Source organism: Acanthopagrus latus, chromosome 8 (assembly GCF_904848185.1).
Source record: "Acanthopagrus latus isolate v.2019 chromosome 8, fAcaLat1.1, whole genome shotgun sequence".
NCBI classification, from domain to species: domain Eukaryota; kingdom Metazoa; phylum Chordata; class Actinopteri; order Spariformes; family Sparidae; genus Acanthopagrus; species Acanthopagrus latus.
In genome coordinates, this window is record NC_051046.1 from 7,224,484 (window position 1) to 7,249,879 (window position 25,396).

The 25,396-nt window shown below is 41.1% G+C and overlaps 3 protein-coding genes across 20 annotated transcripts; 2 read left to right on the top strand and 1 right to left on the bottom strand.

Annotated features, from left to right (window-relative positions):
• The first annotated feature begins 1,949 nt into the window (after positions 1-1,949).
• Positions 1,950-4,719, top strand: LOC119023859 (magnetosome-associated protein MamJ-like). The gene is made up of 2 exons (XM_037106099.1): positions 1,950-2,084; positions 3,022-4,719. Exon 2 carries the CDS (start codon positions 3,029-3,031, stop codon positions 4,001-4,003), a length of 975 nt encoding a protein of 324 aa, XP_036961994.1. The 5' UTR covers positions 1,950-2,084; positions 3,022-3,028; the 3' UTR covers positions 4,004-4,719.
• A 1,345-nt stretch (positions 4,720-6,064) lies between these two features.
• On the bottom strand, positions 6,065-20,519 carry terb1 (telomere repeat binding bouquet formation protein 1). 16 transcript variants are annotated; one of them, XR_005076350.1, is made up of 25 exons: positions 20,377-20,519; positions 20,131-20,241; positions 19,774-19,905; positions 19,212-19,343; positions 18,939-18,999; positions 18,672-18,790; positions 18,371-18,499; positions 17,836-17,988; positions 17,611-17,757; positions 17,336-17,461; positions 16,894-17,036; positions 16,438-16,808; positions 16,269-16,336; positions 16,054-16,131; positions 15,254-15,490; positions 14,246-14,299; positions 13,978-14,046; positions 13,840-13,908; positions 12,323-12,399; positions 11,318-11,506; positions 10,336-10,377; positions 9,106-9,261; positions 8,935-9,005; positions 8,089-8,165; positions 6,984-7,047 (listed from the first exon to the last, which is right to left on the bottom strand). XR_005076350.1 is itself a non-coding variant. In XM_037106080.1 (24 exons), exons 1-24 carry the CDS (start codon positions 20,411-20,413, stop codon positions 6,868-6,870), a joined length of 2,907 nt encoding a protein of 968 aa, XP_036961975.1. In that variant the 5' UTR covers positions 20,414-20,519; the 3' UTR covers positions 6,065-6,867. The 16 variants fall into 16 exon arrangements, 12 of the variants coding, with proteins under 12 accessions (XP_036961975.1, XP_036961978.1, XP_036961976.1 ...); XM_037106080.1 differs by lacking the exon at positions 8,935-9,005 and having other exon boundaries at positions 6,065-7,047; positions 8,124-8,165; positions 17,611-17,742; XM_037106083.1 differs by lacking the exon at positions 8,935-9,005 and having other exon boundaries at positions 6,065-7,047; positions 8,124-8,165; positions 11,318-11,473; positions 13,840-13,881.
• pdp2 (putative pyruvate dehydrogenase phosphatase isoenzyme 2) lies at positions 20,172-25,326 on the top strand. Of its 3 annotated transcripts, none has more exons than XM_037106098.1 (9): positions 20,172-20,282; positions 21,768-21,900; positions 21,990-22,193; positions 22,367-22,486; positions 22,572-22,858; positions 22,961-23,066; positions 23,149-23,385; positions 23,465-23,764; positions 23,884-25,326. In XM_037106098.1, the coding sequence occupies exons 2-9, from the start codon at positions 21,820-21,822 to the stop codon at positions 24,157-24,159; spliced, it is 1,611 nt and encodes a 536-aa protein (XP_036961993.1). In that variant the 5' UTR covers positions 20,172-20,282; positions 21,768-21,819; the 3' UTR covers positions 24,160-25,326. The 3 variants fall into 3 exon arrangements, with proteins under 3 accessions (XP_036961993.1, XP_036961992.1, XP_036961991.1); XM_037106097.1 differs by lacking the exon at positions 20,172-20,282 and adding an exon at positions 20,764-20,898; XM_037106096.1 differs by lacking the exon at positions 20,172-20,282 and adding an exon at positions 21,195-21,333.
• Positions 25,327-25,396: the final 70 nt, after the last annotated feature.

A 25,396-nucleotide genomic window follows, 5' to 3' on the forward strand; every position in this document is an offset into this window, starting at 1 on the left:
TTGCCACGGTATCATCAGCTCGACCGTTAAGCAAAGATTTGACGTTGTGTCTTGAGAACATAACAAAGAACGTGTAACAAAATAAGTCTAACAGTCAAAAGGAAATCCAGTGTGATCAGTCCCTCATTAATACTCTTGGCTTCACAATTTAAGTTTCCCTTCCGTCACCAAGTGCAGGACAACTTTTTATTCGGGCCCGTCTGATCCCAGTCAGACGTCAGCCTCGTTCCCGCCAGGTGGGTCAGCACAGCGACGAAACCCAGCTGAACTTGAACGCCCACACAGGTATAGAACCCGAGGGTCATGTGCTCCAAGCGCGCGTACGACTCATTGAGCAGCAGAAAAGCAGTGAGTCCGGTCAGGATGAGAAGGCTTGATGCAGCCTGGCAGGCCATGCTGAACCGGAGTGCCGCTCTGTCTTTGGCGTAAGATGCTAAGAGCGCGGTCAGCAGGGCAAAGGCCACGAGCACCACTGGGACGTACAAACACAGGACAACCAGCGGGGTGAGGATGTTAATCTTTAGCTCAGATTCAGCTCCATCCTCAGGGCTCCTGTACCGCTCGCCGCAGGACAGCTCGCCGTCTTCACATGTGACACAAAAGAGAAAGGGGCTGATGAGGGTCTCGTCGGAGAGGATGAACACACCAGCAAAAAGCATCTGGGAGGTTAAAATCTGAATGAAGATGAGCAGGAGAAACACCGAGATCCAGCGCACTGAGACGGAGAGAGCGACCGCAGCAGAGGCCATCTTCGCTCTCTTGACCTCTGACCTGTGGGTTTAATATTCATGTGGACAGAAATCGACACACACAATCAGTCACGTGGATTAAAAAAAAAAAAAAACTAGGAAAAAAGGAGCATTTAATGGACAAAACTGTTAATAAACTCAACAGTTCTGCTTGTACTCATCTGAGTGAGCCTTCAATGGGATGTTTGTCTACTCAGCATAACTTGCGCAACAGCGATACGTGAGTCAGGGATTTAATGTTCAACCAGCAGTCAGTCAGCTGATCTGCCAGCTACAGTTTGTTCTCATCATAATCACACTACATTTGAATAAAAGCGTCGCAATTAATCTGTGACGGACTGTAACTAAGTACACAAGTACTGCATTTTAGAACAATTTTAAGAAAATTTACCTGAATGTTTCCCCATTCCCAGTTTCTTTATACTTCCACTCTATTCCAATGCACTGTTTTACACACCTCACTGATTTCTAAACCTTTAGATACAGGTTACTTTACGGACTGGCATGCATGTCTTCAGCTTGCAATCGAAGTCGTGCATTTGCAATTTATCGGATGTGATCTGGTAATCAGATAAAGAAACACTGAAGCCAATACTCAGAAAAATGCAGAACATCTGATCCAATAATTGTCCAGCATGCAGGTAATCAGCTGGCCCAAAGTCTACAGCTGAATATACCTGTACTCAGTTTTGTTTTGTAACACTGTCTTTGTTTTGTACTTTTGATCCTTAGTTTTATTTACCACCAGACACTTTAAGACTTAAAGACTCAAACACATTAGAGATGACTTTCACTTTTGAATGAAATGTAAACATGACAACTTAACAAGTACTTTCTGTATGCTTGACTTTCACTTTTGCAAAAACATCATTTTAACAAAATTACTGCATTCTTAACTCCAGCAACTTTTTTTACAACACTGACTGTGGACAACATTCAGATCACAACAAAAACAATATGAGTTTAAAAACCTTTGCCAGTGATTCTTTTTGCAACATGAAGCAGCTTTAGTCCAGATTAAACGCCGATTCGTGGCTGGACACTGAATCTGATCGAGAGAAGGCGACATGTGTAATTTAATTTTCCGTTGTTTACTTACGTTTATTAACTGGAGGCAGAGCGACCGACTCATCGGCCCGCAGGAAGCGTGGAGGTCTGGGGGGTTGGCGGGTGCGCGCCGCGCATGGAGCAGCGTGGACGCGCACGCCGCGCTACATCAGCAGGCAGCGTCTGCGGGACTCAGCTCGGCTGGTGACAGTTGGACGTGCGGTCTCCTGGTGAAGGGTGCGAGATCAGCTGCGACCTCATCGATTTTTAAGGAAACGATTGAAAAAGGTTTGTTATTCTTTTTTTTCCGTTTAATCTGCACGTCGACACCGGAGCTGTTGTGTTTTTGTTTTGTTTTTTTACGTCTGTACATTTTGGAATAGTTTTTTTTTTTTTTTAAGTTTGTGGAGCGCGAGAGGGAGGCGGGGTCGCCTTCCAGATTTCTTTGTTCCTTTTAGCAGCAATTAATGGCAACGAGCGCAGACATGGTTCTCCTTGATAATAATTATAACCTGGATGTCTGTCAGGCCGTCGGGATGTTAAATGAGAAGAGATGTTTGAACTGCATGTGCGCACACACACGCTCCTGGCAGACAGCACGACTGGAACAAGGTGTGGTTGATTTTACAGAATAAGAATAAGAAAAGAAAAACTGCAAAGAAATCAAACATAGTTATTTTCGACGTGTTACGTGACGCGTAGAGACAGAAAACTTCTCCCGATGCTCGTGTGAACTTGTGCAGAAGTTCTGGTCAAATGGAGTAAAAGCCTGAGAGGTGGCATGAGGCGCAAAGCTGGCAAAGAGGGAAGGAATCGATCGGACGCTTTGTGCTTTTTAAATGATCTGCGGGCAAAATCCGGAGACATTGAGCGCACACACACGCTCTCATCCCACACACTGTATGGCACATGCTGTACATGCAGCCCGGGAAGGGCACGAGAGAACACGATGTACTATAACACACACACACTGGAATATCTTTGCGCAGCCACCTCGCTGAGTCTGGTCACGTTTAACAAAGTTCCTCTGTTTACTTTGTGTTGCTCCTGTAACATTGCACACATGCATATTCATGAATTTAAAAGAAAAAGCAGCTTCACCTCACAACGTGCCTGCAGCATGAATCTTATGAAATATTGAGCTGAGGTAAAGTTTTCTCTTCACCTTTTGAAAACCATTAATGGATTAAATAATTTAAATGTATAATGTCTGTCTTGTGCACAGGTTCATCATGGGAAACAAGTTCAGCAGAAGGCGGGATGCCCCTGAAGCTGCTTCCCCTGAAGCTGCTTCCCCTGAAGCTGCTTCCCCTGAAGCTGCTGCCCCAGAACAGAAGACTGCAGAGGAACCAGCAGCTGCAGAACCAGCAGCTGCAGAACCAGCAGCTGCAGAACCAGCACAAGACTCTGAGATAGTGCAGACTCAGCAGGCTGTTGAGACGGAGAACACAGCAGAGCTGGTGACACCAGTGGCGTCTTTACCTACTGAAGAGTGTAAAGCAGAGTGCAAAGAGGCTCCTGCTGCCCCACTAAGTGATCCAGAACCAGAGCCAGTGGCACAGGAGACCCCAGCTCCAGTCCAACCTGAGCCTGCGGTCCCAGTCAGTGAACCATCACCTCCTCAGCCTGAGCCAGAACCAGAACCAGAACCTCAACTGGCTCCAGAGCCAGTTCCAGAGCCCATTCCCGAACCAGAGCCAGGAGTTGAGGCAGTCCCTGAGTCCATTCCTGAGTCAGCACCAGCCCCACCTGAGGATCTGGAGCCGCAGACAGACATGCTTACCGAAGAGTCTCTCCCTGAGCCAGAGATTTCTTCACCAGCTTTGATCGACCTGGGAATCCCTGACGCAACACCCCAACTTATTACCGCTGATCCCTCCCCAGTTCCTGTTCCTGCCCTCTTTGATGCAGACGAGCCCTCAGACATTCCAGTGACCGAGGAGTGCCACGGCGGTTTCGAGGTTTCCACGCTTGAGCCCGAAGAGCCTCAAGAAACGGCAGAATCCGTGGAGAAGCCGATGGAGGTGGAAGCTGCTGAGAATCTAGAGCAGCTCGTGAATGATCTCAACGGGGAAAGTGTTAGCGAACTCCTGCAGAACTTGGAGCTGAAAGGAAATGACCTTGTCGCCGACCTCATTCCAACTGATGTCAAGATCCCTGACGGCACTCCCATCCTTGACATGACTCCTGCAACCGAGCTGATGTGAATCAACAGATGAGGATTTATGAAAGAAGTAAATAGATACTTTTCTGTGACACCCTCCTAACCCTTTACATGAAATCTGAAAGAATCACAGATGCAGTGTTTTGTTTTGTTTTTTTTACACCTCAAATGGCCTCGTAAAAGGCAAACAGCCATGATCCAACGTGCCAAATGAACTCTGGAGCAAACTTGTGTCTCACTACACCCACAAAAAAAACCACAGAAAAGTCATTCTAATATGTTTTTGATACGTTTATACAGCCATTGGGTGTGTGGGTGAGGGGTAAAACTCCACGGGGGGACTTGTGTGTACTTGAGTGTATTGTTGGACAACAGAGATCTTCCTCTATGCAAATTCAATGTGATCCAAGCAGGAGTTAAAAAAAAAAAATTCTTGCGTGGACTTGAAGAAAAAGGTGGCATTGCAGGACAAGCGTTGGTCAAGTACAAAGAGAAAAATAAAATCTTTCTCAGGCGGGTGTAAGCTGATGCAAAAAACGACAGGCAAGGGACAGAAGCAATGCAACCAAAGATGGAGACAGTATATGCATACATGCTATCTAGCAGGAAACAAGCGTCCACGAAACATTTATGTATTAACATAGTCATGTTCGGACCTTGCAATATTCCAGGTGTGATCATCAAATTTGTTGTAATGGGATTCTTTAACCCAAGTAGTGGCTTGCTTGTGAAAATAAACATATTATTCCACATGTGTCATGGTCATGGTCATGTGTGTGTTTTTTATTTTTTCCAGCTAGCAGAGATATTGTTGTATAGATAGCACATGATGGGGACTCTGATAAGTGGAAACGAGAAGAAACTAGCAGAACAAGATCAAGGCGAATTGGCGTGTTACTCGATGAGCATCAAACATTCATTAGCTGCGAGGCCATAGCTGTACGATCCGCCCGTAACAACATGCTCAGCACATGTATGGAACACAGTGTACATATGGAAATCAAGTTCCCGGCAACACAGAGTCGAGCATGCGAGCATAAGAGAGACAGTGCCTGCCTTCTCACAGTCTCGTGGGAGAGAGGACGAGAGGGGAGGGAAGAGAAGAAGGGAGGGGGGGGGGAGACGCAGCCACATTCTTTCCAGAGGAAGGAGGTTTTCGGGGGGCCTGGGTCAAAAGTCTTCAGTGTGACTGTGTTCCAGTCCATGAGAACTACGCTCCTCACATGCCTCTCCCACCACACTCCTCCTGCTTCACTGCATTGCAATCCCGACATCTTCACCAAGTAGTCAGTCGATCGGTATGAGAGGCGACTTATGCTCACCTAATAAAGAAACTAACTACGGAAATAACTACGGATTAAGACAGGAATACTACTAAACGAATGAAGGGATGTCACCAACAGTAACCAGCGGCTTTTAAAACACAATAGTTCGTCTAATTAAGAGAATCACTGTGGTGCACGGATTGTCTCCTCCAGTTCCTATCATTCATAATCCACAAACATTTTGTCTTGTCCAGCCACACCTAACTGTAACTGGCTACGCCTCAGGGCATGGCAGGCAGTGAAGTCCCATGGTTTTTGGCAACACACAGATGAGTCCCCGTGGAGTGGGAGAGGCACTCCTCAGACAGTGATCTCAGTTAAGCTAGCCTGTTGTGAGAGATACAGTTAGCAGACTGAGCTGCTCCTTGATGCACACAGAGAATAGATAAACAGCATGATTTGCACTATTTGTGATTCCTGTCATACCAGAGGCTTTCAGCTCAATAAACAACAGTGCTGGATTTGAGTCCCCACTCTCCTCGCTGATTTCCTGTCTCTTGATGGCCGAAGCAAAAAACAAAGACAACAGAAAAACGTGGTATTTGCTCCCATGACACCGCATGTCAAGGGAGTAAAAACTCATCTAATATTTGTTTGTTTAAAGAATCCAGGCAGGAAACTATTATTTTCACCTTCACGTTATTCTTTTGTCAGAGATAAAAAGCCAAATTTATCAACCGAAAACAGAGAAGATGACTTTGTAGTATGTTCTCAAATAGTTGAGACCATGACCATTTCTCCTAGACAAGATTTACTGACATTTTGTGAAAACTGTGAAATATGTAAAAACAACAAAAAAACAACTTTATTTGCTTCTTTGAACATAACAGTCACACCATGAATCAGACTTGGCATAGCAGTGATAAAATGGTTGCCAAAGTGTGTCGGGGCTGGGCCTTTTTTTACTGCAACATCAACAGTATTGTTGCAATCAAATCTGGCAGATGTACATGTGATTCAAATTGGTGATTATTCATCAATAGGTGGTGCTACAACAAAACAAGGACATTAAAAGGTCCTTTACCCAGGTAACGCATATAACTCATTCAATATCTGGTACAATTCAACCTGCAAGTGATTTCTGATTCAGTCTCAAGTTACACTTTGCACCATGAACATATAGTAAATAGTGTCTACAGCTGCAATTCTAATTTAATAACTTTATGAAAGCCTGTTTGCATTTATATGAAAATGTGTTTGACAGAGATGAAACTGACAGAGAAATACAGGAATCTTAAGCATGTTTGTATAAATAATGAGCATTTACAATATCTGTTGACATGCTGCAAAACTATTTTGAATACAAAATAAATAGATAAATATATTCAATATAAATAGTGTAAAATATATTGTGAGTAAATGAGGTAAATGCCTCTTCATGTTTTAAAACTGAGCAGGGTTAAGGTCTTAAAGATAAATCAAAGTTATTATTTACAGAGGGGGCAGGTCCAGGATCTTAGAACCAGGATTATCTTAGAACCAGCCGGCGTCCTGGGCTTTACCTCTCTGAAGGCTCAAAAATAATAAATAAATAAATAATCAAGGGAATGACTGTTAAGATGGAAAATACCAAATATCTGACTTAAAGGAGATTTTCTCTGGCTACCGTCAGCTGCCTGTATTTCCTGGCCAGGTCGACATTGGTGCGTCCAGGTTTGAAGGGGTACGACCACAAGATGGAATTCCAGGAGGAACCGAAAGTCTTTACTCCGCTCAGAAGGTAACTCACCTCCTTAGGGCTGAAGTCTTTCCTCTTTCTTCTCTGAGCATAATACGAAAAGCAGAAGAGAGAGCACTATGAGTGGAGATTAGACAGAGAGTGTGGATTACAGGACAATTCACCTGTGCATGGACGCACATTTGACAGCACTGAGTACAACACTGGTGTCTCTTAGATATAGTATATCCTTCCACAAGCTATGGACTGGATTTTTTTTTAGCTGTTAATGCCTTCTCCACTGATATTTATTGTAGAGGGATCAAATCTAAAATAGCTGGAAAAGGAGAACATGTGTTTTCTTCCAGTTAGTCATTCGTATCTGAAATCTTACTGGTGGTTTTGCAAATGTAAGGCCATTAACATAAAGTACTTCATGCCTTCAGACACACACACATTCATCTTTAAACTGATTTCTCTCCCTCCAGGCAGGGATTGGTTTCAGCTTCCTTGAGTTCACTTTGAAAATCAACTTGTGTACATTATAATGTTGTTACACACAGGTCATGGAGCTGCAGTTGGAAGGCGTGTTTTGAAAGTCCTTCTGTCCTTCACATGACCACTTTCAGTTTCAAAGTGGGTAAATAAATACGGTCAGATGTTCACTGTGTACATAAAGCAAAGTTCAATTTGAGTTCATGTTGTACTGAAATTAGATGTAGTCTTTACCTGAAAAAAAAAGTTTTGATTATCTGCAGTACACTACATATGTTTTTTAGCAAGAACGTGCAATTAACAAATAAAGTAACAAATCTATGAAAACTTTAATACTTTAACATTACATTAAAATCAGTTTATACCATAGTTAATGGATGCATTTGCACCAGCATGAGGAGATAGTGTAATACTTGCAAATGACGTCATGTTATCGCCTTCAATTTCTTTCAAACATCTTTTCTCCTTTAGGCCGTGGATCAAATATCACTGTTTTCATCTCAGTAGTACTGTTTGACATGTGCACGCAATGATGTGCTTCAGAATTTCAGAGCAACAGTAAGCGCTTCTCAGGAATTGTTAATCTTGAAACTGGTTCCAATCTGGAAACCAATTCTCAAAACGAGGCCATGTAAACAGTGAAACTCTTACAGTTGAACAATGATCTCTGCTCGTCTTTGGCTCATCATCAGGAGCACGTTGTCCGCTAACGTCTCCTCCTTTTCTCTCTGTAACATAAAGACAGTTTCTATGCATTTAAGTGAAAAACACTGAGAGGATACCAGGTTTTCAACTTATTCTGCTTGTGAAAATAAGCAGTAGAAATCCTTTTGTAGCTCCAGAGTAAGATGTATGTAATCTGATAAATTGCCTCCAGTTATGTCACTCAGTGTCTTAGTTGCATTGTGAGTAATGTAGGTGTCAGGTTTTGAAAAGTAGTCCACTACTGCCTGTCCACAGTAGTCTAGTAATGCACTCATAAAGCACTGTTGGACTCATTCCGGACGGTTTAAAAACAAATTATAAAAATCAGTACAGCAAAATCAGAGATAGCTTTTTTTCCCCCCGCAATCTTTTTCCTTTTCAAAACCTGGCACCTACATTACCCACAATGCATTGTTGCCACTGAGTGACATCAGATTACATTCATCCATTCATTCATAGATTCCTCTGAAGCCACCATAGGTTTTATTCTACTTTTTCACATATGCAATAGAACTCCCGAAGACCTGTAAATATACTTTAATGTGTAAAATCTGAGTTATTCGTTGAAACTGACAGAGAAATACAGGAATCTTAAGCATGTTTGTATAAATAATGAGCATTTACAATATCTGTTGACATGCTGCAAAACTATTTTGAATACAAAATAAATAGATAAATATATTCAATATAAATAGTGTAAAATATATTGTGAGTAAATGAGGTAAATGCCTCTTCATGTTTTAAAACTGAGCAGGGTTAAGGTCTTAAAGATAAATCAAAGTTATTATTTACAGAGGGGGCAGGTCCAGGATCTTAGAACCAGGATTATCTTAGAACCAGCCGGCGTCCTGGGCTTTACCTCTCTGAAGGCTCAAAAATAATAAATAAATAAATAATCAAGGGAATGACTGTTAAGATGGAAAATACCAAATATCTGACTTAAAGGAGATTTTCTCTGGCTACCGTCAGCTGCCTGTATTTCCTGGCCAGGTCGACATTGGTGCGTCCAGGTTTGAAGGGGTACGACCACAAGATGGAATTCCAGGAGGAACCGAAAGTCTTTACTCCGCTCAGAAGGTAACTCACCTCCTTAGGGCTGAAGTCTTTCCTCTTTCTTCTCTGAGCATAATACGAAAAGCAGAAGAGAGAGCACTATGAGTGGAGATTAGACAGAGAGTGTGGATTACAGGACAATTCACCTGTGCATGGACGCACATTTGACAGCACTGAGTACAACACTGGTGTCTCTTAGATATAGTATATCCTTCCACAAGCTATTGGACTGGATTTTTTTTAGCTGTTAATGCCTTCTCCACTGACATTTATTGTAGAAGGATCAAATCTAAAATAGCTGGAAAAGGAGAACATGTGTTTTCTTCCAGTTAGTCATTCGTATCTGAAATCTTACTGGTGGTTTTGCAAATGTAAGGCCATTAACATAAAGTACTTCATGCCTTCAGACACACACATTCATCTTTAAACTGATTTCTCTCCCTCCAGGCAGGGATTGGTTTCAGCTTCCTAGAGTTCACTTTGAAAATCAACTTGTGTACATTATAATGTTGTTACACACAGGTCATGGAGCTGCAGTTGGAAGGCGTGTTTTGAAAGTCCTTCTGTCCTTCACATGACCACTTTCAGTTTCAAAGTGGGTAAATAAGTACGGTCAGATGTTCACTGTGTACATAAAGCAAAGTTCAATTTGAGTTCATGTTGTACTGAAATTAGATGTAGTCTTTACCTGAAAAAAAAAGTTTTGATAATCTGCAGTACACTACATGTGTTTTTTAGCAAGAACGTGCAATTAACAAATAAAGTAACAAATCTATGAAAACTTTAATACTTTAACATTACATTAAAATCAGTTTATACCATAGTTAATGGATGCATTTGCACCAGCATGAGGAGATAGTGTAATACTTGCAAATGACGTCATGTTATCGCCTTCAATTTCTTTCAAACATCTTTTCTCCTTTAGGCCGTGGATCAAATATCACTGTTTTCATCTCAGTAGTACTGTTTGACATGTGGACGCAATGATGTGCTTCAGAATTTCAGAGCAACAGTAAGCGCTTCTCAGGAATTGTTAATCTTGAAACTGGTTCCAATCTGGAAACCAATTCTCAAAACGTGGCCACGTAAATAGTGAAACTCTTACAGTTGAACAATGATCTCTGCTCGTCTTTGGCTCATCATCAGGAGCACGTTGTCCGCTAACGTCTCCTCCTTTTCTCTCTGTAACATAAAGACAGTTTCTATGCATTTAAGTGAAAAACACTGAGAGGATACCAGGTTTTCAACTTATTCTGCTTGTGAAAATAAGCAGTAGAAATCCTTTTGTAGCTCCAGAGTAAGATGTATGTAATCTGATAAATTGCCTCCAGTTATGTCACTCAGTGTCTTAGTTGCATTGTGAGTAATGTAGGTGTCAGGTTTTGAAAAGTAGTCCACTACTGCCTGTCCACAGTAGTCTAGTAATGCACTCATAAAGCACTGTTGGACTCATTCCGGACAGTTTAAAAACAAATTATAAAAATCAGTACAGCAAAAGCAGAGATAGCTTTTTTTTCCCCCGCAATCTTTTTCCTTTTCAAAACCTGGCACCTACATTACCCACAATGCATTGTTGCCACTGAGTGACATCAGATTACATTCATCCATTCATTCATAGATTCCTCTGAAGCCACCATAGGTTTTATTCTACTTTTTCACATATGCAATAGAACTCCCGAAGACCTGTAAATATACTTTAATGTGTAAAATCTGAGTTATTCGTTGAAACTGACAGAGAAATACAGGAATCTTAAGCATGTTTGTATAAATAATGAGCATTTACAATATCTGCTGACATGCTGCAAAACTATTTTGAATACAAAATAAATAGATAAATATATTCAATATAAATAGTGTAAAATATATTGTGAGTAAATGAGGTAAATGCCTCTTCATGTTTTAAAACTGAGCAGGGTTAAGGTCTTAAAGATAAATCAAAGTTATTATTTACAGAGGGGGCAGGTCCAGGATCTTAGAACCAGGATTATCTTAGAACCAGCCGGCGTCCTGGGCTTTACCTCTCTGAAGGCTCAAAAATAATAAATAAATAAATAATCAAGGGAATGACTGTTAAGATGGAAAATACCAAATATCTGACTTAAAGGAGATTTTCTCTGGCTACCGTCAGCTGCCTGTATTTCCTGGCCAGGTCGACATTGGTGCGTCCAGGTTTGAAGGGGTACGACCACAAGATGGAATTCCAGGAGGAACCGAAAGTCTTTACTCCGCTCAGAAGGTAACTCACCTCCTTAGGGCTGAAGTCTTTCCTCTTTCTTCTCTGAGCATAATACGAAAAGCAGAAGAGAGAGCACTATGAGTGGAGATTAGACAGAGAGTGTGGATTACAGGACAATTCACCTGTGCATGGACGCACATTTGACAGCACTGAGTACAACACTGGTGTCTCTTAGATATAGTATATCCTTCCACAAGCTATTGGACTGGATTTTTTTAGCTGTTAATGCCTTCTCCACTGACATTTATTGTAGAAGGATCAAATCTAAAATAGCTGGAAAAGGAGAACATGTGTTTTCTTCCAGTTAGTCATTCGTATCTGAAATCTTACTGGTGGTTTTGCAAATGTAAGGCCATTAACATAAAGTACTTCATGCCTTCAGACACACACATTCATCTTTAAACTGATTTCTCTCCCTCCAGGCAGGGATTGGTTTCAGCTTCCTAGAGTTCACTTTGAAAATCAACTTGTGTACATTATAATGTTGTTACACACAGGTCATGGAGCTGCAGTTGGAAGGAGTGTTTTGAAAGTCCTTCTGTCCTTCACATGACCACTTTCAGTTTCAAAGTGGGTAAATAAATACGGTCAGATGTTCACTGTGTACATAAAGCAAAGTTCAATTTGAGTTCATGTTGTACTGAAATTAGATGTAGTCTTTACCTGAAAAAAAAAGTTTTGATTATCTGCAGTACACTACATATGTTTTTTAGCAAGAACGTGCAATTAACAAATAAAGTAACAAATCTATGAAAACTTTAATACTTTAACATTACTTTAAAATCAGTTTATACCACAGTAAGCGCTTCTCAGGAATTGTTAATCTTGAAACTGGTTCCAATCTGGAAACCAATTCTCAAAACGTGGCCACGTAAATAGTGAAACTCTTACAGTTGAACAATGATCTCTGCTCGTCTTTGGCTCATCATCAGGAGCACGTTGTCCGCTAACGTCTCCTCCTTTTCTCTCTGTAACATAAAGACAGTTTCTATGCATTTAAGTGAAAAACACTGAGAGGATACCAGGTTTTCAACTTATTCTGCTTGTGAAAATAAGCAGTAGAAATCCTTTTGTAGCTCCAGAGTAAGATGTATGTAATCTGATAAATTGCCTCCAGTTATGTCACTCAGTGTCTTAGTTGCATTGTGAGTAATGTAGATGTCAGGTTTTGAAAAGTAGTCCACTACTGCCTGTCCACAGTAGTCTAGTAATGCACTCATAAAACACTGTTGGACTCATTCCGGACAGTTTAAAAACAAATTATAAAAATCAGTACAGCAAAAGCAGAGATAGCTTTTTTTCCCCCGCAATCTTTTTCCTTTTCAAAACCTGGTGCCTACATTACCCACAATGCATTGTTGCCACTGAGTGACATCAGATTACATTCATCCATTCATTCATAGATTCCTCTGAAGCCACCACAGGTTTTATTCTACTTTTTCACATATGCAATAGAACTCCCGAAGACCTGTAAATATACTTTAATGTGTAAAATCTGAGTTATTCGTTGAGCTAAAGGGAGACAATTTCTCTTTTCTCTCCTTTGCTATTCCTCATAAGAGCGATAATGCATCACCAGTTGTGGCTGCTGGGGCTGTCATAAAAACATCAATACATGATAAGAAGAAGTTTTCATGAAGTAAGAATAGGAAACACATTACAAGAAAGGGGGCAAAATTCAGACAGAAACAAATGTCATAGGAAAGAAGAAAAAGGTGGAAAGAAAACAGCAGAACAGGACAGAGAAAGAATGAAAATGTGTAGCGTGTAGTGTGCAGTGGAATAAAAAAACTACTCACACAAGTGAGCCCTGGAAAACGCATTTGGCTAAGAGGTATAAAGATCCAGTAAATCTCAGCATGACAGCACAGAAAGACTGCACTCTCACTCAGAAAGTCTGAGTGAAAGCATGTGAACAGGAAAAGGAGATGGATGTCAACTATAACCACAGAATATATTAACATATACTTTTACACTTTCGATATACCGGATAGTGAATGTAACGTGAGTATAGAACATGCGAAATCATGATGTGGAACAGACTGAAATGCCTCTCCTTTATCTACCATTTGACTGGCAAAACACAAAAGCATCAAAACACTCCCTTTCCATCATTCCCTCTCTCTTTGTTGCTGACACACACACGCGCGCAAACACACGCACACACACACATAGACAATGTTATACAGAGTGTGAAACAGCTTAATACAGCTGTGGCACTCTGAACCAGCTCTGGCCTGCACTGTGAGAACACTGGCTGCAGTTCAACATTCCTTCTGCTCTTTGGTTTTTCTGCTGCCAGGAACACACTGCAGAGGACAGCTCCCACCACAGGCTCTCAATCATAACATTCACACACACTTAAAGCAATCTCCACTAAATATCCATATCTGATATCACATATTTACCTTCAGGACAACGAGACCTTTTCAGCGGAGTCAAGCCTGGACCTGGAGTTGGGAGTGATGGAATCAATGCTGTTGAATGTAACAAATATAAAGGTCAATAGTAAATGTTGTGTTGCTGTGATTGAGTCACATACATACCAGACTTGTGTTGAGAGGTCAATTTGTCCTTTGTAGCTCCTCTGTGCAGTGGAGTCAAACTGATCGTGCCTACGATGGGTGGAAGAAGAATATATCCAAATTAAACACTTGGCGATTATTGTGCAACATCTAATTATATCAGGCAAATCATCTGCTTAGCTTTCATGATCAAATTTTTTGAATTGAGAATCATGAATGTCGTTTCATAATTTGTTTATTTAGATCATAGACCATTAGGCTCATTTTGTACAGACCGCATAATTCTTACCATTATACTTTTTCCAGTGTTGTCCTGGCACAGAGCTCTTGCCTTTCCCGGCTCCTTTATGTATTGGAAAAAGGCAAACTTCTTTTAAAATGGATTTGAAAACAGACTTTTTATTGCAGTAATTAAATACAATAATGTGTTTCATAGTGATGATATTAGAGTAACAGTTATGAGGTAATGGCGAAGGAAAATTAAATTGACTGTACCACAGTTTGGAACAACAGCAACACTGGTATGTTTACTGCCTGAAAAGTTCTCTCATATTTAATCAACTCCAGACAGGATCTCATGTATTCATTGATAAAGCTTTTACATTTATCTTGACTGAAGTAATGCACTATGATACAGCTGAGAGGAGATGTTACTAGTCTCCATAGTTTACAAAGACAACATAAAACTTGAGCACTCAGAAAATGTAAAAAAAAAACTAAACAAAACAAAAAACTTCCATAAGTCAGTAGATGTCAGCTCTGAAGAGAACATATAGATGCTTGTAACTGTGAGTATTCATGGGGTATGCATAATCTAGCAAACTGGTCATCTCAAACTGATCATGTCAAATGCAACTTTCAGACTCAGGCCATTGCACTCTGCACCACTGCATGAGTAAGACATGAGCAATCCAATGTGAACAAATAATGTGTTCAGGGCACAGACAGGGGTGTGGGCCTTTTGTGTGTCACTGATTTTTTAGCTGTCCTATTTGGCAGTAAAATTCTTGTTCTGGATGACAAACTAATTGACTTAATACTCAGAAATACATTTTGATATGAAAGAAATTATCTGCAGTATCCCAACAATAAAGTACATTTTGCTTACCAACAAAACACTTTCACCTACTATGGGAAGCCACAAGTATAAATTTGCTTTAGTTAGCACACGCTTTCATGATTTTGTTGTGCTTTACAGGAGCTATGTCCTCTTTGACAAATTCAGACGCTGAGACAGGAACTACACTTTTCAGTGAGATCGGATTAACTGTGCATTTCAAATGTTAAAGCCTCTCACCACTCCAGTTTTTCCTGTTTCTCTGTGGCTCTGCTACTGAGACCGTCACAGATTCTGGGCTAGTCTGCTCGACAGCGTTGTCTTGGTACTCTCTCCTGAACAGAAAGTCGAGATGACAAACCCTGAATCGCTCTGTGGCTTCCTGGAGAACTTTGTGCATGTCACAGCTGTGGCAGCTAGAGCTTTGGAGAGATGAAAAAGTGCGACTGGTCACCTCCTCAAAAGGCAACACACAACCTATGAAAGGCAGAAAAAAGCAAGGCCTGAACTTTAGTTAATTCGACCATGGCTTTAAAATTAAGCATGGGATGATATTTTGATTTGATTGATTTTGTGGATCATGATAAAAAATGAAGAAATGAAAAACACTTAAAATAAGTTGACCATGGCAAATTCACATTACTGAGATAATTGTGAATCAGCCTTTGAACTGGGCAAGGGGGAGTCATTCTTTCCAGTCATTGTAAAGTCCGCCCCCTGGCTGTAGACTCAGCTTTCCCACTCTTCACCACAAAAATTTAAATTGGCTATGTAGAAATACTGTGGATTACAAACTAAATATCTGTATCCTATCTGTGATGCAACACAACAATATTGTTGAATAACAGAATGTAAGTTAAACTTATTCCAGTATGTTTTAGTGGCAATTTCAGAGATTAAGCATATCTTGATGATTACAATGATGCAAAAGTTAACCGTGACATTACATTTCCATATCGCAGTGTGCATGTCTCTCGCCAACCATTTGATGAAACAAGACTGAAAGCATTTCACAGAGCGACAGCCTCATGTACTCCTACCTGCACACCGGATATGAGAGAGAGATTGCTCCTCCACTGGGATCTCCTCATCATTACTCATCTCACTGCCCTGCAACCCTTCACATAAAAAATGTTACTTGAAAAAAATAGTTATCGGAAGTTATAGTTAGCAGAAATATCTGCTGAAAACAAAAATGAACGCCAGAAAAAACGTTTTTTTATTTTCTGTGTCAAAAGTCACAAATCTGTCTTACCTTCATCTGTACATTTAATTTCTTTTGGTGTGCTATTCCTCACTGGTGCTGGGGGCTTAAACAACAGACTAAACACAAAGCAGCAAACAAATACAACAAGTTATTATGAAGGTCATCATCATTCATTTTTCTGATTATGACATAATCAACTCTGAGAAACTCCACTGACTTGTCTGCTGTAGGAAGCTCTCTGCCTCCCTCTAGTGACTGCTGAGGAGAAGACATCAGGGCCCCGGTACCCTTGCACACTGAACACCGACCACCCCAGCTGGTTTTGGTCTTCTCTTCCCGCATACTAAAATTGGAGCTTACGTTCTTCAGCTCACCGCCCTTCTCGTTCTTCAACATGTTTCTGACTGTTTGGAGTTTAATGTTGTCCTTTTCTGCCTCTAAATGCCTCAGAGTGCTGGTTTGGCTATATGCTTTGGGGATGGTTTTAATGCCCTTCTGCTGCAGAGGTAAGGCTGGAGGTAAAGATGGCTGGCTTGGCCCCTCAGTTGCAGCTGATGGATCAGTGTCTTCCTGCACATCCTTATCTTCCTAAAAAATACAATATGCACACATTATAAGTCACCATGCTACATGCTGATTATACTGTGGCCATGAATGTAAACATATGTCTAACCTTTGCCTGTCTCTTCTCTAGTAGGTCGATCCTGCGCAGCAACTCTCTGGCCGAGCTTCTGAAGCCTTCCATGTGTGTAAGGGGCTCCTCATTTTCACCTTCCGCCTGTCTCACCATCAGATGAGGCACTTCCAAGGACATGGCTTCAAACACAGAGACAAACAAGTCATTATCCTACATTCAACCTATGTATTATTCAATTGCTTATTCACCTTTCATTTGCTCTCATTTTCCCTCTCACAAAAGTACAAAAAAAGAAATTAATGAACTTAATAAACAGACCACGGTGATGGTATCAAGCCATCATTCTCTTTAACAGCATTATACTTAGGATTATGGTCTATGATGTTTAAAAGAGCCCATCTTTGATGACTACAATACATTTACTGTAAACTGCATGGAATAGTTACATTTTGATACAAACAAGACTGCTTTGACTTACTGGCCTGTTTGCAGGTCTGCAATATGAATGTAGCAGCCTTCCTAACCTCCTCACTTGTGTCCTCTGTCAGTAGGGTTATGACAAGAGGCAGGCCTCCACACTGCACCAACTGAGACTGGTGCTCCTCTACAGACAGGAAGAAACAAAAAACATGGAATGGGAAGAAAGACTGTAGAAGATTGTAACAGTGGGTGACAAAGTTTAAAATACAGACATATTCAAACACTAACAGAAAATATTAAAAACCCTCCAGCACAGTACTGTCACAGTATTACCAGAGGCCTCTGTGCAGTGGCCCAGGGTGAGTAAAACAGAAAGCCTGTCCTCAGGGTCCAAGTGTGGGCTAGCCAGCAAGGAGAAGAGGTGGGAAACCATGCCATACTGAGCCAGACCCGAAGCCAGAGGAGCTACAAGGAATAGATCTTTGTAATTAGGAGAAGGGGATACTCTGGTTATTTGAGAGAATTGAGTGCACATATGTGTGTAAAAGAGATACACACCGTTATCTGTGATGCAAGCTGACAGGGTCTTGGATATAGTGATGGAAAGTTGGCATGACAACAAGCTTGTATCTGCTGAAGATGCTTGACGAACCAGTGCAAGAGTGAGAGTATCCAGACCCCCTGAGGCAGAAAAACTCTCCTGAACACAAGCTGCGAAAACAAAGAAGTGATGAACATTTAATAATTAGGATTTAGTGAAAATGTAAACATCCAGTGTCTAGGATTTAAGTTGAATTTAGGAGGATCTATAAGAAGAACTTGAATACTCATATTTATGTTTTCATTACTGTATAATCACCTGAGACTTAAAATAATTTTTCCAAAGTCGCCCTGAATGGATAAACCAAAAACTGGCTCTAGAGGGGGCCTTACCTTTTTTTAAACCAGCATAGGGGAGAGATAGGTGAGGGTTATGTAGTAGGTTGCAATCTGCAACTTCACAGCTAGATGCCACTAAAACCTACACACTGGATCTTTAACCATTTTACATCTCAGAAAAAAAACAGGTGTGGCATAAGTCATTCTGACTTACAGTTGTTAGCAACTGTCATTGCTATGAAGGAACATATGGGTTGAAAAATCTCAGTGCGTGGCAAAGAAATTTGCTGGAGCCAGGATTTTATTGTGGGAAAGACTGCCACACAAATACGCTGACCCTCCTCTAGAAGACAAAAGAAAGACATGCAAAAATGATTTTCATTCTTACTCCAGATATAATCTTTATGCAGTATATCAGGGATTGGCTTGAATGTGTTTTGCTAGAATGGCAAGAGCATCAATGTTTTCCACATTAACTGATCACACAAATGGCACAAGCACACAGATGACATTACCATTCTGTGGGTTATTCACACATCCACAGAGAGCACTTGACACAGATGCCCAAAGTTGGTAGGTCTGAGTAGCATTAGCAGCTCTCAAAGTAGCTTCTGTGGAGAGAGGGAAAGTCAGCCTGCAAAAAAAAAAATGCAGTTTAACATTTGTTCATGCGCTCATGTGAGTGGGTTTTTAAGTAAAAACTGTTCAGCCTGCCTATTTAAACTTGGCGTGACTGATGTCTGGCTACAAAATTTTACAGAGCATTTAGCATTGTAAAATACCTGAAGAGGTCCAGCAGAATATCAAGGCAGCCTGTGGTTTGGGCTAAAGTCTGTCCTGATTCTGCAAAAAGCATACAGACATAAAATCTACAAAGGTCTGTATAACAAAAGCAAGCTCATTATACTCTCAAATATTTTCTATTCCACTTTTAGAAAACATCTTTCATGAACTTGAAACAGAATCAAACCAAAGAAAATGCAAAGTGACAGAATAGCACATAATGGGATAAACGACCCTGGAGCTTTATGTCAGTAGAGGAGCCTTGATCTTACTGTTGTTGGCTACCAACACAGACAGCAAGTAGACAGACACTCTCTTCTGAGTCAGTGGGATGTCTTCTTTCATCAACAGACCAGCAACCTCTGCAAACATTTCCTTCCTGCACAGAGAATTCTTGCAATACACTGCCAGGGGAAGAGATAAGTAGTGTATTATGAATATGTAAAAATGTCATTTTCAAGACTACTTGCACATGTGCTGCATCTCAATTCAGGACCATAGCCTCTGATGCCTACATTTCAAGCCTGAAATTGGCAGAAAAAAGCTTCTTCATGTGTGTCCTCTGCAGCTTTTAATAAGCAACAGTCTACGGAAAAATGATGGTGGTGTTTGCCATTTGCCTATTATTTGTTCAAGCTTGAGAGTTATCACTGATCGGCTTTTTGGGGAAAACTTTTAACTTTACGAGTAGTTGTTTGACCGGACTGTCTCATTAGGGGAAGGTGTGCAATTTCTTTCAGGCTTAATTGCTGCAAATGATAAAACTTTGGACTGCATTCTCACCACATGCGCCCCTGAATTGGTAATCAGCAACTGTAATGCACACATGCTTACCATTGGCCTCTGCTAGTGTGCCAAGTGTAAAGAGGGCAGTCTCCTTGACGTCTGAATGAACAATACTGGATTTGGATAGGTTACAGATAAATGCCACACCACCCATGTCTCTCAGCAAATCCACAGTGTCCTCTGTGATAATAATAAAAAAAAAAAATGTATATATATATATAAGTGAAACAGACAGTGGAAAGTACTCATGTGGTGTTCTGCTGATTTTGTAAATGTATCACTGACTTAAATGACAAGCATATGTCCAAACAACAAATCTGATTATACAAGACCATGGAAGATGGTTAGCATGTGTAAAAGAGATAGATACATGCCAAGTTTATTCAACTGATGGTTTACTATTACCTCTCTTTTCACAGATTGAGTGAATGGCGAGAAGAGCTTGTTTCTGCAAATCAGGACATTTCATCTGAAACTTCAGACACTCAAGCAGCAAACTGAGATCGGTCCTGATGGCTGGAAGCAGAAAGATGAAATCCGCAGTGTTAACCTTACAGGTAAATATTTGAAAACGCATAATGTTGCATTAGCTACATCCATAAACACACTAAAAAGGTGTGCGCATATGGACTAAAGGACAATGCCACTTACTATTACGGTTGTTACTGCGATCCACTGTCTTATCCATGTCACTCTCTAAAAGACCCAGTGGTTTAAAAGCCAGTAACAAGGGTTAAAGGTCACCCAAGTAACAGAAAAGTTATGGCTAACTTGATAGTACAAAAATACCAATGACGTCTAGCCACTGCTTTTTTTGTGCTGAGGCTAACGCTCGTTCACATAAAGAGCTGTTTTAGAGGTAGTTAGCTAGCTAACTAACACAAATTAAATATTGAGGCTAAATATACATGCTGCGATGTTAGCTGCTCTTTGAACTTTGAAATTTGAACTTTTCTTCAAAGTAAATTCAGGATCTTTACATCTGGAGTAACAAGCAGAATCCAATATTTCGCTGAACAAGGATTAAACTTTCGCGTTAGCCTATGTTAGCTACTAAGCTATTAACGGTCCTTCAGTAACTGGTGAGTGAACGGCGGCAAGTCGGTGAGTCACGTTCCGTTACCATGGCAACAAAGTACCTACAGTAAATTGTGGCAGATGGACCTAGTTAAGGTAAAAATGTGGTTTGTGTCTTCATATGAATTATTTGTCAGTAATTCAACAGAAAAAATTATGTCATGTAGTTTGTATAGCTATATGACTATCTACTGCTAAGTTAAATGTGGAATATAGTGGGTTTTTATTCCCAACCTGCGTATTTAGCTAGTTACTAGATATCATCAGAACTGAGCAATTTGAGTATCAAGCTAAGAAACGAACCAAAATTCATACTGAAAAGAATTAAGCCAAACCAAAGCATGCCATCAAAACATTATTTCAATCTAAAACAGCACTGGACCGCAGGGTGTCTGAAACAAAGATCGTATACTCCAGCAAGGACTACAACAGTGCGTCTGATGGCAACGTCAGACGTTCACACGTCACTTTCATGTATGGCGTTGGTGTCTGTCAGATCATCATTAATTCATTCGTGATTTTCCGAAGTTTGTACGTATTTAATTCAGTTTTTAATAGTCGTATTAACATATATACCATTTTAATCCGTGTCTAGGCGTCAAGATAAAGTATATGTTTCGGTTACGTTATAACGTTAGTCGCTAAGACTGCATGTTAAACGCGAGCGAAGCTAACCAGCTAGCAAGCTAACACCGTAAACTACATTTTATATGTGGTCAGCTCGATGTTAAGCAGTCAGTTTGCGCCTATGAACTCCACGGGAAAGTCCCACGGAGATGTAACGTTACGATGCTTCGTATTCGCTTATAGCACGTTGATTATGGTGTTAATTTGAAGTTGGCTAACTTACACAACATTTAGCTCGCTTTCTATTTACATTGGCTTCTGAATTGTCACTGTCCTCACAGCAACATTCATTCGGGTATCACGAAATCCTGTATAATTTCCTTTAACCCTTGTCATAGACACCGGGGCGATTAAGTGACACAGCACCCTTACAACAGTGTTGCATTAGAGATGTCTGGACGTGTGTACGCCAGCATCCTTCAACGAGCTTCAGCCTGCACACTGACACTCTCCTCTGCTGCCCCATTCCAGGTTTGTATCCTGCTTGACCTCTTAATGGTTCTATAATTATGGTGTGTAATATTCTAATGTCACCATTGCTCTTTTTTGTGTTCATACAGTGTGCCCAACTTAAGTCAATTACCTCATGTCAGCCTCGACCAGCCCACCATCGTCACTTCTCATCCTGGGGAACCTCCAGAAAGCACCAGCTGTGCTCCAATGGTGATGAGTCAGGAAATGGTCGACACCTCTCCACTCGTCAGGATCTAGACTTCCAGCTCAACCAGGTCCAGATCAACAGTGTCCTGCGATCTAATGAGCAGGTAATGGGTGTCATGGTATTTCCCTTTGCTATAAGCATTTTAGAATGATACTAACATATTAGGCATGTCAGGGCAGGATGAAAAGGCTTGTTCTATTTCAAATCAATCAGTATTTGATACAGAATAACTTGCAGCTATGAGTTATAATCTGTGTGTGTGAATCTGTATCCTAGACTGTCAGTCTGCCAGAATTTGATGGCAGGGAACTCAGTGTTGTGAGAAAATTTGAGAGCAACCAGCTGGCTGCTAACACACCCAATGAGGACCGTCGCAGTGCAGCCAGCTGCCTACAGGTATGCAGTTTCTCCCATCCGTCTGTACAACCATCTCCCTGCTTTCTCCCCATTCTTCAGTGTAATTTTTCTCTATCCTCTGCAGTCAAAGGGTATGCTCTTTGGAGTGTTTGACGGCCACGGAGGCTGGGCGTGTGCGCAGGCCGTCAGCGAGCGGCTGCTGTACTACGTTGCAGTTGCAATGTTGCCAAAGGAGAGCCTTGAGGAGCTGGAGAAATGCATGGAGCACGGGAGACCTGTTCCTCCCATCTTGCAGTGGTACAAACATCATACAGACTTTAACTATCGGGAATCTGCTTCACTCTACATTGACCACCTGAGAGTGTTTTGGCAGGAATTGCTGGACAGTGAGGAACATGATGAAGGCATGAGGTAGGAAAACATGATTGTCCTTATAAATGGTTATGTCGATTTACACATGTGCTTTGTGTGATCCGTTTTTCTTATCCTTTGATCACCCTCCTTTGGTTTTAGTCCTCCAGATGCTCTGCATCGTGCTTTCAAACGTCTTGACGCTGACATCTCCTTGGAGGCTCAAGTGCCTCTTTCCAATGACCTGATGAAAAGCACAGCGATCCAGGTAATAACATTCTTTTCTTTTGTTGCTTTGTGCGCATGTAAGGTCACACAGTTTTGATACACGTGTATCATTGATTTTCCAGGTTGCATTTGCCGGTTGCACTGCCTGTGTGGCTCATGTTGGCACAGATGGGATCCACGTAGCAAATGCTGGTGACTGCCGAGTTGTGTTGGGGGTGCAGGAGGATGATGGGTCATGGAGCGCTGTGCCCCTTTCTCAAGACCACAACACACAGAATCAGGCTGAGGTGGAGCGGATCAAGGCCCAGCACCCACCCTCAGAGAGAGACACAGTAATCACAGACGACAGGCTGCTCGGGGTGAGATATTCTTGAAAATGAATGTACTTGTGAATTTGGACAATGCGTCATTGGTCCTAAGTTTTTAACGTGCTTTCAGGTTCTGATGCCCCTGCGTGCATTTGGTGACGTAAGATTCAAGTGGAGCCATGAGCTGCAGCAGAGCATTTTAGCCAGCCTGGAATCCGGAGTTGACCTGGACTCCCTCAACCTGTATCAGTACACGCCACCTAACTACCTAACTCCGCCGTATCTGGATGTGGCACCAGAGATAAGCTATCACAAGCTGAGACCTCAGGACCGCTTCCTGATCCTTGGCACTGACGGGCTGTGGGATGAACTAGGGAGCGAGGAGGCTGTCCGACTCATTGGCGAGCATCTGAGTGGGATTCACCTCCAGGTTTGTGTGTGGAGTGAAACTGAAATGTATTTTGATTCCCCTGATTCACAGCACACAACTTTTAGATAAAAGTCATAATTTTACCATGTAAAAACGGTCTGTGCTTGATTTTTTTCTAGGCTCCAGTTTCTCCATCTGAACGGCAGCTGAAACTGGGTCAGATGCACGAACTCTTGCTGAAACGTCAGGCTCGTGCTTCCCCTGCTTTAGACACCAACGCTGCCACGCACCTTATCAGACATGCTCTTGGAACTGGGGAGTACGGAGAACTCTGCCAGGAGAGATTGGCCACTATGCTCGCTCTGCCAGAGGATCTGGCTCGAATGTACAGAGACGATATCACAGCTACTGTGGTGTATCTGAACTCTGACCTGGCCAGATCTCAACACAGGTAGCAGGAGGTTTTTTTTTACAATGCTGGATTAAAAAAATCGTACCATTCAGCTTTGTCCAGGTGATAGCCAACACATGATTTTCTGGTTATGTTGGGACACAAATTACAATCTGTTACATAAATTGATTTAGAATGATTTGAAATGAAGGATAGTTTTTAGTGTTGTATCATGCACAAGTACTTTAAAAGAAAAACACAGATCGACTCAGTCAGGTCAAAATACAGATGAAGTGTATTCACAATCTATGTTTGTCAAACATTACCTGAGTTGCATGTGGATATGGGTGCAGACGCCCACTTTGTTCTCTGTCTGCATTTGTGTTTTGTATTTTCCTTGCACAGTTTTCTTTATACGGAGGCCGAGAACTTTTACTGCCATTATCTTGAGATCACAAGTTAATTATTTTCTTATCTTGAGATAATAGAAGTTGTTTCTTTAATGAAAACTCCTTAATGTACTGTATGTGTTATCTTGAGAAAGCAGAAGAATGACTTCTTGAGAGAATTAAATCACAAGAAAATGACTCGTTAAGATTCATAAGAGCGGGCCATGACATACATTCACTACTTTAAGAGATGGAGGACTTTTGCCATTTGTTGGAATAATGTTTTTCTTTGTGTTTTGATGGTATTAATATTATTGCTTCTTACTGTAAAGCATGAGCTTGTGGTCATCTTAAAGCAGACGTGTTGCTGACCAGTAGACTACAACCAAAAGAATGCTTGTTGTCATACACTAAAGAAACTACCCACATTGGTGGTTGGCATCATAAAGTGAGTGTATTTGACAAAACACTGTCTGTGTATGCTGGCATGTCATCTCTGATCTCTGATAAACATGTTTAGTAATAAGAAGGAAACAATCTTGTGTTTTCTCACGATAAAGCTCATTTCCTTGAGATAACCAAATAATCACCTTGTGAAAACAAAAACATTAAAAAATAAATCAACCATGGCAGTTCTCGGCTTCTGTAGATTTAGACAATCAATCTGTGACATTTTTTTCTGTTTACTGTTTTTCTCCACCTTTTATGTGAGCTATGAAGTAAGCTTTTAATTTTGTGGAAATGTGCTGTTTTCAGTGTGCTTGTGGGATGTATTTAAGTTGAGACTCCACTGACGACTGAAAAAAGGTGCCGATGCTTCGTATTAAACTATCAAGAAATTACTTTGTTTTGCCTTGAGTGCCTTATTAATCACAGATGCGCTTCGATTAAAAAGTGAATGATGTGAAATAC

Excerpts from the sequence above, each read along its gene's own strand:
- LOC119023859 (XM_037106099.1), top strand. The coding sequence starts at position 3,029 with ATGGGAAACAAGTTCAGCAGAAGGCGGGATGCCCCTGAAGCTGCTTCC.
- terb1 (XM_037106079.1), bottom strand. The coding sequence starts at position 20,413 with ATGGATAAGACAGTGGATCGCAGTAACAACCGTAATA. Across the intron at positions 17,462-17,610 it reads CCACTGCACAGAGGCCTCTG|AGGAGCACCAGTCTCAGTTG; the intron begins GTAATACTGTGA and ends TCCTGTCTGTAG. Across the intron at positions 14,300-15,253 it reads AAACAGGAAAAACTGGAGTG|GAGCCGGGAAAGGCAAGAGC; the intron begins GTGAGAGGCTTT and ends CAATACATAAAG.
- pdp2 (XM_037106098.1), top strand. The coding sequence starts at position 21,820 with ATGTCTGGACGTGTGTACGCCAGCATCCTTCAACGAGCTTCAGCCTGC. Across the intron at positions 22,194-22,366 it reads TCCTGCGATCTAATGAGCAG|ACTGTCAGTCTGCCAGAATT; the intron begins GTAATGGGTGTC and ends TCTGTATCCTAG. Across the intron at positions 23,765-23,883 it reads TGAGTGGGATTCACCTCCAG|GCTCCAGTTTCTCCATCTGA; the intron begins GTTTGTGTGTGG and ends ATTTTTTTCTAG.